Raw genomic sequence first — 14291 nt, forward strand, 5'->3', positions numbered from 1 at the left:
GGAAAAAGAAACCCATTAGTTATCAGTTGTGAAGCTATTTTTCAAATTGATGAGCAAAAAATATAGCACAAATAATATTTTTAAATTATTAAGCATAAAAAAAAAAATCAGAGTATTAAAAAAAAATGCCATTTTAGTTAGTTGCATGTCAAATTCATTCACATCTAACTTCCAGGCTTGAACACATTAAGAAATTAAAATATGAATAATATTTCATTAACAGATATAACAAAATTATAAAAATAAAAAAACAAATAGAAGAGAAAAAGTTTATAAGAAATTAAAGAAAAAGATGTTTTAAAACTCTAACCATAATTTGAAAATTGAACAGAAATAAAAGTTATCAAAATAGTAACATAAAAGAAAGAGTTTATTTAAATATTGTTTCTTAATGAACAGAAAAAAGAAGAAAAATAGTTTGGAGAAAATACAACAAAAACTTTTGAAAAAATTTACAAACTTAAAGACTGAATCATATCTATTTTAATTAGAAATCCACTTAAACACATTTTAAAAACCTGTATTATTTTGATTCAACAACAAATGTTCTCACTATGAATGTTTTAACATTAAAAGAAAACTATTGATTTAGAAATAATAAGAATAATTGCACACACTACTTACAAAGTTATTTAGTTCTATTTTCATGCATAATTAAAAAAAACTCAATAACAAACTCTACTATTCCAAATAAATAAATAAAATCTCAAACTCTGTATAGTAACATGGACATTTTGGATGACTGACATTATGTTTTGAGAAACACGTAAACCACACAATATTTATTAAACGACATGATTTTGAGCCTCAAGCAAGGATGAACTTGAATACTTGTCAGTCGGTTTCCTCAATTTCATTGAACATATTCCGAACGTCTAAGACACTGACTAGTTCAAGAATCACTTTTTTTAAAATTGGTTGCTCTAGGATCTCTGGTTCCGACAATGGAGGATGGGATCGTGGTGAGAAATTGTTGTTCTAGAAAGAAGAAGAAAGAAACTTATGTTGTAATAACAATTAAAAAAAAAACTAATATACAACATGGAACATATAAATATGGACATTAATTATTATTTGGACCAACAATATAATCAGATTAAGCTAAAATTTTTGTTTTCTACGTTATTTTCTATCCAGTATTGTACTATTTTTTGAGAGATTTTAAATAGTAAATTTCTCTTCCCTTCTTTATAAAATTAAAATTGCAACTATCAATCCATTAATATGAATAATAGCATGCATAATTAACAAATTTTGTGCAAGTCATAACAGTTGGAATGATGCATTCCTAAAATATTTGTAAATGATAATTTATCTGGTGGAATAAATTTAAATTTCTAAAATATATGCTTCTATCTGAAGTTGTGATAGGTCATTTTAATTTGAAAATAAACAGATCTCTACTAATTCTCTAAGCAGAAGCATGAAATTTTGTGTGTTTCTAACTCAATGGGAAAAAAACCTCTGGAAAAGTGCATTAAAACCTTTTTTAAATATCAGTTATCACATCTTTTTAAATATCAGTTTCACTGAAGTCATGATTTTTTTTTATTAATTAAGATTTTTTTTATTAATTTAATTTGTAATTAAAATATGCAAAGTATTTGTTTAGGTGCAATATTTAGTATACATGCATCTGTTCCATTTTTTGGGACATCCTGTAGAATGAAACTTTAGCGACAATTAGCAATTATAATAAAATTTATTGCTTTTGAATTATATTCTTTCTCTCCCATTAAATATTATTAATATATATATATATATATCCAACAAATATACTAAACTCACAGTCCTGAAATTCATAACAGATGCTATAATATTTCTTACTGAACCATTTTCATTTTATCCTTTTTTTTCCCCTGTAGATATAATGTTAAAATAGCCTCTAGAAATCTTTACTCCAATCACTCTCAAAAGATGGTCTCTCATTCAATTTCAATGAAATTCAAATTCTTTCAGCAGTGGATTTAAATTTTCATAGCCTTCCTTTGCACATCATGGGTATACATGCATCTGTTCCATTTTTTGGGACATCCTGTAGAATGAAACTTTAGCGACAATTAGCAATTATAATAAAATTTATTGCTTTTGAATTATATTCTTTCTCTCCCATTAAATATTATTTATATATATATATATATATATCCAACAAATATACTAAACTCACAGTCCTGAAATTCATAACAGATGCTACAATATTTCTTACTGAACCATTTTCATTTTATCCTTTTTTTTTCCCTGTAGATATAATGTTAAAATAGCCTCTAGAAATCTTTACTCCAATCACTCTCAAAAGATGGTCTCTCATTCAATTTCAATGAAATTCAAATTCTTTCAGCAGTGGATTTAAATTTTCATAGCCTTCCTTTGCACATCATGGGCCATCTTTTAACTAATTGGCTAATTTAGTTTCATATTCCAAGTATTTTTGTGTTTTTTACTTCAATCTCTTTCTCATTTTAATTCAATTATCTACAAGAAGATGTGCCAGTTTAGACAGGCTATATCTATTATTATTAGACAGGACCTGTTAACAATATCTCAGATCTGATTGTCACAAATTAACCTTTAAAATCTAAACTCAGACCTATTGAATTTGAAATGCTTTCTGATATTTTATGTTTTCAGGTCCCAATTTAAAATCCATTTCCACAGTCGACAATCTCCAGATAACCAATGGTCTTCATATCTGATAAATTTTTCTAAGACATCATTTCCTATTGCCAAAAAAACACAAACAAATTTTTCTAAGACATCATTTCCTATTGCCAAAAAAACACAAACAAATTTTTCTAAGACATCATATTCTCATAGGATAAAATGTTCTTGATTGTGGAGGGGTACTGTGACCCCCTACTGGAACTAGGCAGTTCCTAATCAGGAATCCATCATTGCATTCTACTTTGACCTAGAGTCTTTTTATGAGAAAAGTAATGAAAGAATGAGAAAAAAAAAATATGCATACTCAAAAGCAGCATGGAAAATCAAATCAAAATTAAGCACCCTTTTTCCAATGTGGAGAATAAAATTAACTACCTATAATGGGTTAAACAATTCACATGCCCATGGTTACTAAACACAATAAAAAACTATTTTTGTCATAATCATAATATTTTTTATCTTTGCATGATGTTCATGTGTGTATTTTATTTTTCATCTATATCAATATATCAGAGTAAATGTTTAATGATTTTGTTTGCTTAGATTCTCTCACAATGAAAGATTCAGCTTTCTTGATAATTACTTGTTTTGATATTAAATCAATATTGAAACAAATAATTATCACTAAACAAATATATAAATAAATATCAATAAACTTAATCTCGCACTATGCAAGAATCCAAACAAATAAAATCATTGATTCAACTCGCACTATGCAAGAATCCAAACAAATAAAATCATTGATTCAAAAGACTGATGTTGAGTAAAAATGCTGATATTATTAGCCATTTTTTAACAGCTCCCAACAAATTAATTAGAAATTTATTTGAACATTAAAAAATAAAATTAACATAAAAAAATAGCAAAACATGGTTTATTTTTCAGAAATATTCAAATTAAAGAATTTTTTTTAGGAAATTAAAGCTTGTTTTAATCCACATTTTGCCTTTGTAAAAGAAAACCCTTCACAGTAGCTAAGCATTCTAAATAGCTATTTTGATCAAAATTGGTGGGATATATATAATTTATTATATAATGTTAGTCACCTAAGCAATATAATAGTAAGTAATAATTTTAATATAATCTTAATAATATATTTTTCTATTTCTAATTATTCATAATTATTTACAACAAATATAACATTTATCAATAATAATTTAAGTATGTATATGTGGAAAAATAACTGAAAAATAGAAATTTCATGATCATAAAGTCAGAATTTAATAAAAACTGAAAACTTGAATTTTACAACTCTTAAGTTTATTATCATTTGAAAGCACATATAAGAAATATCTAATTCAAAATTATTATCTTATTTGGAAATACTCATAGTACAAGTAATTGCATAAATTATTGAAATGACATAAAATCTCTTTAAATATTGCAGTTTCTAGTATTCACCTTGGTCGATTTTGAAAGTAATCAATCCAAAAATATTTTCTCAAAAAATTGGAAAGATAATAATAGAAAAATAGCATCATATCAGGAAAAAAATTGTTACTTTTATCAATATAATTATGTGTGCTATTGTTTTTGAAAAAGAATAGCAAACAGAATTATTTTTAAAAATTCTAATTTTGGATCTTTTACAACCTGAATACAACCTTATGAGTTTTGTAGTTTAGCTTATAATCATTAAAAAAAATCAACCAAATTTTATTTTTTAACAATAAATAGTTTTGCAATATTAATTTTTATCATAATACTGCATTTTTCTAGAAGTGCAGTTAATGTTTCTGAAATTAGCAAGTCTTCAACCAGATAGGAAATTTAATTTTAATTCAACTCATAAAATTTTATAGTCTTCCTAATAATATTTAAACTAGTTTGGTCATGCATTACTGGTAAAATTTCAGGCATTAAATACTATCATATATTAATCTTCTCTTCAAAGTTTTCCTCTACAGAAAGATGGACATAGCCCAGTTATCAGAAGGTTACAAATATAATTCTTTTATTCATTTGCATATTATGAGCAAATTATTCTTGCTCACCATTTACTACAATAACTCAATTTCTTAGTTTAAAATATTTCTTAGTTCAGTTATCATTTTCTTAGTTAAAATGAAAAAACAAATATTTCTAATTTCCCAAGCCAATTATTAAATATAACTACAAATATCATTCTATTTCATCAGAAATCAATAATAAACTTAAAATATAATTTCTTCAAAACACTCACCATGAAAAGTCTGTGCAATCTCAAAACAACACGACAAAAAATAAATCTTAAGATTAGTAACCGTAAGAAGTCATCTCCATAAAACTGCAGAAAGGCAGGATCTTAAAACAAAAACAAAATATACTTAGTAAACTTATGACAGAATGCAAACTAAAGAATGTAATATTTTTATCCACACGTCACATTATTATAAAATATTATACAGAAATAAGCAAATCAATGCAATACATAAATAAAACAATAATAGAGATTTAAAAAATCTGAAGACGAAATACAAAATATAAATATAAATTTTTAAACATTAAAGGTCCTAGAAATTCAATAGACTTCATGTAAAGTATTTTTCAAATATTTTAACTTTCCAAAATTACTAGGTAATAAACAAATATGTAGATAAACCAGAAGTTATATTAATAGAAATTCTAAACATGTGACTTTAAAATACAATGCACATTTTACATAAATATACAATATCATAAAATAAAAACATTTAATTCAGCATTTTGTAGATTTCAAAAAGTTAATAAATATATATTTATAAAAAATTACTTAATAATTAATTATAGCAAATATAATAAAAGAAATAAAAATAAAAATAATTATTTTAAAAAATTTTGTCACTTTTTTTAAAATTTATTATTTTAGAATATAAAATTATAAGTTTTTAAAAATTCAAATAATAAATCATACTTCTCCATGTTGACTATAATGCTAATTTTGATTTTTCAACAGAAAATAATGTGAATGAATTATATTTTTTTGTTTCAAGAACATATTTAACTTTCTTTTAAATTATACTGAAAGACACAATAGACATCACTTTTTTAGCTTTTCTTCCTTATAAAGTTTAGCATCTAAAATTTCTGCCTGAAAGAGCATTTTAATTTTTTTAGTAAAATCAAATACTACATAATTTTTTTTTACAAAATGTATTATTTGCTTTTTTTCTTTACATATCAGATTGGATAATGTATTTAATGTATAATGAAATTTGTATTTTTAATCTATTAAAAATTTATCAAAAGAATTTTGGTAGAGCAAATATTCAAAGAGTTTAGATTCTACACTAGGTACTCCTTTATTAAAAATAAAATTTTTATGCAATAAACTTTTTTTCTTTTTATATATATTTTAATGATAAATAAAAATCCGGAAAATATAGGAAATTATTTTAATAAATTATTAATGTAATTATAGTACATCAAATTAAATTTTTCAAATGGAATAGAATGTTAATCGAAAGAACGTTTAATCTTACCAATATTACGACATTTCACCAACAGTCGACTTGCTTCGGACATAAAGCGATCAATATGGCTTTGACTTTTCTCCCACAAAGTATGAGGAATCTCAGTAATATTGCATATAAAACATACAGCTGTTAATGGACTGTGTAAGAAAAGAGTGAACAAATTTCCTTTGTGCTGCTGATCTATAATATCCAATTTAAAAAGGAATCATTTATGCTTATTTATTGATATTTCTTTCAAAATATTAAAATGTGTTTATAAACTTTAAACTAAAAATAATTTATATAAATGTAGGGATTAAATACTATATCACCAAGAAAACTTTGTCCAATATTTCTATAAGAAGAATTACAAAAAAAAAAAAAAAAAAATCATAGAATGATTCATTAAAAATAATGTAATATATAAGCTAAAACATATAATTGAAAATTTTATTTAGAAAAAAATCTATTCTAAGAAAAATGCACTTTTGTTTTAAAACTTACACTTTTATAGAAAATTTACACATTTTATAAACATATATAAGTATAAAAAATGACAATGACCATAGTGGTCATTATTTCTATCGACTGCACAAAATCCTTAGAGCAAATCAAGCAAACTAAACATTCTAAAAAAAGTTTTTTAGCTTATTTTCTTACATAATAGTACATTTAATACAATATATATATAACATTTTCTTACATTTATTATATAAATTACCTAAATAATATTTATATCAAAATTTCTCATTCTTACCGTGGAAGGATGGTGGGATGTCTTCAGGTGACATGAGTACTAAAACAGGTTGACCAAAATAGCGTGGAATGTACTGAAATGCATGACTATTGTCACTATCAACAATGACAAAGAGAGGCTTTCTGGTCAAGGGATACAAATCACCAGGGTAAAGGCTAAATTAAAAAAAAATATTGTACACATATACAAATAATATAAAATATGTGCACCAAAAAATTCAGCACATTTTATATAGAATATTTACAGAAAATATATGATAAGTTATCTAAAACAAAGTTACTTTCATTTCTTTACATTAAATTAATGTTACATTAAATTAAAGTTAATTAAATTTAAATTAATGCTACATTAACATATGTAACATTAAAATAACAATATTTTTATTCATATCAAAAACCAGCTTTCATAACCAGTTTTTTTTAATTCATATGAAGAGAAACCAGAATGCACAGAAATCAAATAAAAATAATAATGCTTCCATTTAGTAAATAATTTTTATCAAAATATTCTGCTAAATTATCTAACCAAATATAGTTTATTTTGTTTATCTACTTAAAATGATATTATTGAATTGCATGATTTTATTTGAATTATTAAATCTTTATAAGAAAATCAAAATTTATATATAAGAATGAACAATATTAAGAATTCATTTAATAAAACAAAAAACTTGAAATGCATCCAGATTCATTTGTTATAATTTTTGTTTCAAAGAGGTTATTAGTAATTATGCTTATTAAGTGATAAGCAATTCTTCATTTGATAATAATGAAAATTTTTTAAAAAATGAAGTAATGCTTATTCTTTATTTTTTTATATTTTGATAGTTAAAGTATAAAGTTGAAAATATCTTTTAAAATAATAAAATTTGGTAATAAAATTCTTAGCATTTGAAAGATCAGAAAAGTAATGAAAGTACATTAGTTTAAATTAAATTTGCTTAAACAAAAAACAATGAATTAAAATAAATTAGACAATATAAATATTTTGATAGATAAATATTAAGATTAAATGAAAGAAAATAGTTAACAGTAAAAGGATAATAATATAAATAATTATATTTGAAGACAAAAAATTGTTCAAACTAATATACTATATTAGTTTATTATAAACTAATAAACTAATATAGTATTTTTAAATGGAAGATAAGAGAAACAAATTATAAACTAATTCAATCAGGACTAATTAAATATTGAAATAAAGGCCAACATACTTTTGTATAATATTATTCAGTAAAATGTCTCAAATGAATAGAAAAAAATTATTTCATATCAAACGGAAAGCATAAGAACATCATATTAAAATAAAAAATATGTAGTAATACATTAATATCATCAACAAAAATTTAACTTAAAATTATAATTAAGATGAGATAATCAAAAACAAGCATCTTCAGACAAATTATAATGAAGACTGATTTTCCACCTCAAATTGGAATCAAATCAAATCATGCAGAAATTTTTAGTTTTAACAAATATATGTATAGTAGGGGGAAATTAATACTTTAATCAAACAGATTAAATTCCATTTTATTATTAACTGCCAAAGAGTGATTTAAATGATTAAATCAAAGAGAAAATATTAGGAAGACAGCCAAAATATAACATACTTGAAAACATGATAATTGCATACATTTATCTTTAATTTCAATTCATTCTTACCAATGAATATCCTTGAGCTGTACATTCCTTTTGCTGATATGGTCTGGTTCTCTTTTACTGTTTGTAGCCACACCACCATAATCATAACCTAAATATCAGAAGTTCATTAAAACAATGGACAAAAATGAAGAATTACAATATCAATTACTGATTAGAAATTTTCTAAAGTAATTGTAAAAATATGTATTAAAGTACAATAATTCCCTTAAAATAGAAGTTTAAAAAAATGTCCTTGATATCTGCATTTAAAAAATCAGTCTTCAACAAGCTACTAATATACCAAACAATAACTTATTTCAAGTATTCAATATGAAACTAAAATGAAATGAATAAAATTAAATCAGTAATTCAGTAAAATTAAAAAGAAATTTACCATCATCAGGATGTTTCACATTTGTAAAGCAACCATCTGCAGACATGTACAATAGAAGCACCCCATTAGGTGGAAGTTCTTTAAATCCAGAACTTAGGAAAACAATTAATTGACTAATATTTGGCTTATACAACAAATACTTATGAGGATTTTCCCGTTTTGCAGGTCTCTGGTCCGTATTATCAGGAGGCTGTAAAAAGTAAAGTAGCATTATATATATATAAAGATTACATATATATTAAATTTATCAATCTTTCTTTCTTTTTTTTTTTTTTTTTTTTTTGTTAAAACACGGATTTATGAAGTTTTTTAGTAATAATCTACTGCTAATAAGATCAGAATTTTCACAAAAAGTATTAATGAAATAATTTAATGAGAACAGACTTTCAGCAATGTTTTTGTTCTACAAAAATGTTCCAAAGCCAGTTGTGGATTTAGAGATATTTTATGGCTGCATATTATGAGACCCCCTCTGATAAATTGAGGTTCTCATTTCTTTTTTTTCTTTTTTTTTATTCAATTAATGTGCTAATACTTTATTTAATTTGGCCAAATTTGTAAAAATGGTTACTTTTTATATATTTATTATGATTTATGATTATGAAGTATCCATGTTTGTATATAATATATTTTAAACAATTTTTGGTAATAATAAATGTTACGATAACTAAGGGAATATAATGAAATGTCCAGAAACTTAATCATTTATACTTGGCAAAGTTGCAATGTAAATTGCATTAAAAACATTAACATGTAAAAATGGAATATGAGATCCGATACAACATTTTTTTTTAAATTAATCAAAATAAAAATTAAAAATGTACTGTGATAGATAAAAAGATAACAGTTATTTTTCATAGTTTTTTATTCAAAAGTTGCTGATAGAAAAATGGAATAAAAGCTTACAAATGGAATCCTGCCAGGAGTTGGAGTTGAATCAAACATTTGAGTTGCTTCTTCTTGAGGTTCTCTTTCAAGAGTTTGCAACATACGAAACATATCCAGAGTAAGTTCACTAAACTTAACCTAGTAAAAAAATAAAAATTTCTGATATATATATATAAAATAGAAATTAAGCTTTTCCATTTTTAAAAAAAAATGCAAATTCTGATGACAGAAAGGTAATTTTAAAGAACCATGCAAGGCCTTCTTTATATATTTTTCAAAAAAAATGTTATTGAACTTTTAAGCAATGTCAGTTTTAAAATTCATTTAAATCATGAAAGAAAAAAGATTTAGTTAACTTCAGGCAATGATGAATTTAAAAAAATTTTCTCTGGATTTTGCAAAATTTAATTTTTTTTATAAGTGTAAACAAATTTTTACATAAATATTTTTTTTAAAAATAATTTATTTTGTAAATTTTTATATGTTATAATCTAGACAGCAATGTCAATGGATTAAGCACAAACTAAGATAATGATTCTAAACTGAAGAAAAGAAGGGAAAGCTTTTCTTAAAGGAATTTAAATTCTGCATTTTTTTATGAAAGATTTTTTTTTTTTGATAAAAATGAAATAGCAATTAAAATTGATTAGAAATTTTTAAAGATAAATTTAACAAATGAAATTTTTATTATAACTTTTGGAGCACAATGTTATTTTCTTACACATTATTAGAGAATAAAAAGAGACACAAGCAAGATACAAATTGGGTATGTTAAGGCTACATAATATAGCAAAGGAGAACTGGATTTTTCATCATATAATTTATAAAAAAACATCAAATTCTATATTGCCAATACTGCATTAAAAGCGTAATCATCCCAAAAAGAGCAGGCAACTAATGACCTGCCAAGCTACACATGAAATGAGATTTCCTGATCTGAACTGTCATGAAAAATATAAAAATTTAGAAAAAGTACACAACAGCAACTTATTGCTTCAAATTGTCAGTTTGGAAATCTAAAACAGTCTTCAATGTTAGCTGCCAGATAATGGAACAAATAAAGGGAAAAAGAACGTTTAGTTTATCATATTGAAATAAAAGCTTATAAATCTGAATGAAAAACTGATATTAAAAAATTTTATGCATTAAAAAAAGACAAATGAACTATTGAATATTAAGATAGATTAAATAGATCAGGAGTAAAACTTTAATAAGTAATAAAGATGGGAAAACAGTTTTAATTTTTCTTTAATTTTATGAAAATGTAACAAAAACTAAACATCTTCTAAAAATGTCTAAACAGTATTTGCATTATTTATTTATTTATTTATCTTTTGAAAAATATTAGAAATGGGATGTTGAAAAATATCTGCAAGTAATTTTTTATTAATCAAGTGGTGGACAAGTAATAAGTAATTCATCATATTATCAAATAAAAATTTGAAACAAATAAGGGATATAAGCTACTATTAAAACACAAAACATGCAATCTAAAAAAAATAATTTTGATTAATCAGTAAAAAATTTGTGCAGTTATTCATTACAATATAATAAAAGTATTTTTATTATTTTTATATCCAATTCAAATATAGGCAGTATATTATTAAAAAAATGCACTAATATATAATAATTATAACGCAGAAATTTTTTTAACAAACCTGATCACAGCAATTGCCCATTATAAGTATTTCTTGCAGTGTTAAATGGTTTGTAGGCAATTTTTCAACGGGTGGACTATTTAGAGGATTCAAACGATGTGAAAGAACAACAGGTGCTGAATTCACATCAGTTATAGTTACCAGATTGTCAGCCTACACAGCAAATGATATCAATAAAAGATCATCAAAAAGTAATAATTATATCAATAAAATATATTATTAATATTTAAATAGAAAAATTAATCATGATACACAAAACAAAATGTTTATTAAATAGTAAATTTTAATTATTCTAATACAGGCAATTAATAATATACATTTCAAATAAATGCCGAAAAAAAATTAAGAAAAAAAAATTCATTAATCAGGTTTTTAAAATAATTATAAACTGTACTTTGATAAAAACTTATTAATTATAAAATTATTAATTTTCAATGCATTTGTTTATTTATTCTACAGCTTGAAATAGTACAACAATAATTTTTTTAAAAAATTTACAATAATAGGAAATAAGGTTAATAAAGATTGCTTTTTCCATCATTTCATATTTTCATCATCATTCTCAAGTCTTAACTTATACCAATTAAGAACTTATAAAGACGTCTTATAAATAAGAGATTTATTATCAATTATATCTGAATAAGAAGTCTTGAATCAAGGTAATAAATACAAAGATAATGTTGATCATAAAGTAGAAGTTATTTTTCAAAGTAAAGAAAGATAATTTACTCCTTTCAATTTTTTTCAAATAGAAATAATTTTTTTCATTAAAAATGCTACAAAACCTTCATATTGAAAATACACTAAATATAGTATATGTTCATATATAAAATATTTATTCAATAAATATTATTACATGATTATAAGTAAATGGCTATCATAACACTATAAAATACTTACATGTAAAAAAGATAGAATTTTAAAATCCAAAATATCAACCATTTCATAGTCATTCATTACATATACAGCAATTTTTATGCAAAATAATTAAATGGCTATCCAATTATTTAAGAACACAGGTCTACATAATACTTTTTGAAAAATATATATTCTTTGATATACATATACTACATACTCCTGGAAAATTATTTTTATTTTGATAATTGATCTTTTTTATATATATATAATTATCTATACTGATTACAAAAATGTAATTTTTTTCCACTGCAAAATGTTTTTTTCTCAAAACATTTTTTACATTAAGAAAAATATATTTTTAAAAAATTACATTTTTATTTTGATATTAATACCCTATAAACATTTAAGTAATCTTATAACACTACAGCCTTATATAATATGACAATGCTTTTCATTTATATCCTACCTTCATCCTTAATTGAAGTATAAATGAGCTCATAAAAAAGGTTACAATTCTTTATTGTAGCTTTTTCTCTTTCTTATGTTGATTTTTGTTTTAGTTCTCATAAATATATACTTTTTAACTGTCAACAACAATTGAAAATAATGCACATTTTGCATTTTCTCTGATATATTGCCTATGCATTTCGTTTATGTCTTTCACCATTCTTCTAGCAATTATGACTAAGTTTCCAAAAATATAAACCAGGTGTGAATGGGAAAAATGTTTTTTTAAAGTTTATATTGCATTATAATATCTTGAAATTACTGAACATCTTTTCTATAAGTGATTTGTAGTATGAATCTCTCTTTTCAAGAAAGTTATAACTACTAGTCTGGAAGCTCCCCATGTCCCCTCCTCCTTTTGAGCCTCCATTTTTACTCATTACCATTTTCCTAATGCTAGGTCCTTAAATATGTCTATTCATTTAACTCTGCTTCAGATCAATCCAAGAATAGTCCACAGAGATATATTTAATACATTTGGTCATACTTTAACAAATTAATTTGTATGACTTAATTTTATAAGAAGCAGTGGAAATAATATCTTTTATGAATTAATCAAACTTTCTCTTTGGATATATTTATCTCCAGGTTTCAGAGTTTTCCTTTTCCTGTTCCACAATTTCATGCCAAAATAAGCAAAAGTACATTTTCCCCCACAAAAACTTAAATGCTATTTTTTTTAAAAAATCTACATAGTTACTACAAATATAGCATAAGTAATTCCCTGTATCACATTATCCTCTATAAATTACTTTTTTTACTACAACAAAAAATAAAAACACTTCCAGTCAAAGTTCAATTTATATACATGAATACAGTATAACCAAGACAGATATTTATATAGTAAGAGAAAAAATAACAGGAAGTGGAAAAAAATGAGGAAGTGTAGGAAGGGCCTGCCTTAGTTAGAACCAATTTTAATTTGGTTACTCTAGCTTTGTTAATGAAATAATTACCAGCTTAAAAGAAAATCTTAAATAAACAATAATTTATTCTTTCTTATACAGAATTTATAAAAAAAAATTATTATTAGGATATAAAAATCTATTTTAAAAGTTCATTTCAATAATATTATACTGATATTAAATATACAATATTCAAATACATTAGACATTAGAATTGTAATAAAACTGGATGTGAAAAGAATTTTTTTAAATAATTTTTCAATAATCAACAGCAAACAAATATCAAAAACACTATTTATTTTTAAGACAGTATTTTTTCATCAGAGATCTGCATAATTTTCTTCTTCAGAAATAAGATATTTTGAGATATGTAGATTAAACCTTACTTCATGAAAATTAATTTTACTGACCTCAATAAATGATTTTATTTCTCCAAGTACTAAAGACCATTCAAGCTGGTCTTCAGGTTCATAAGTAGATGTATAATCATCAATCTGCTTAGCTAATTCCTAAAAAAAAGAGGGGAAGCAGTTAAGTATTGATACAAACTTTAATCATTATAATTAATATTCAATGGTTTGAAACTTGTCTCAATGTTACAGAAACAAAA

The 14291-nt window shown here is 23.5% G+C and overlaps 1 protein-coding gene across 1 annotated transcript in view; it reads right to left on the reverse strand.

Moving 5' to 3' along the window:
• Positions 1-14291, reverse strand: part of LOC129981380 (protein SCAI-like) — a 24255-nt gene continuing 9964 nt past the window's right edge. Inside the window, exons 6-14 of the mRNA XM_056092207.1 lie at positions 14092-14190; positions 11412-11564; positions 9772-9891; positions 8866-9055; positions 8493-8580; positions 6832-6986; positions 6102-6275; positions 4844-4944; positions 1-978 (exon numbers count right to left, since the gene is read on the reverse strand). Of these exons, the coding sequence (XP_055948182.1) occupies positions 835-978; positions 4844-4944; positions 6102-6275; positions 6832-6986; positions 8493-8580; positions 8866-9055; positions 9772-9891; positions 11412-11564; positions 14092-14190 (1224 nt within the window). The 3' untranslated portion in view covers positions 1-834. The remainder of the gene's footprint in view (positions 979-4843; positions 4945-6101; positions 6276-6831; positions 6987-8492; positions 8581-8865; positions 9056-9771; positions 9892-11411; positions 11565-14091; positions 14191-14291) is intronic.

The sequence above is a fragment of the Argiope bruennichi genome, chromosome 8 (genome assembly GCF_947563725.1).
Source record: "Argiope bruennichi chromosome 8, qqArgBrue1.1, whole genome shotgun sequence".
Classification (NCBI taxonomy): Eukaryota; Metazoa; Arthropoda; class Arachnida; order Araneae; family Araneidae; genus Argiope; species Argiope bruennichi.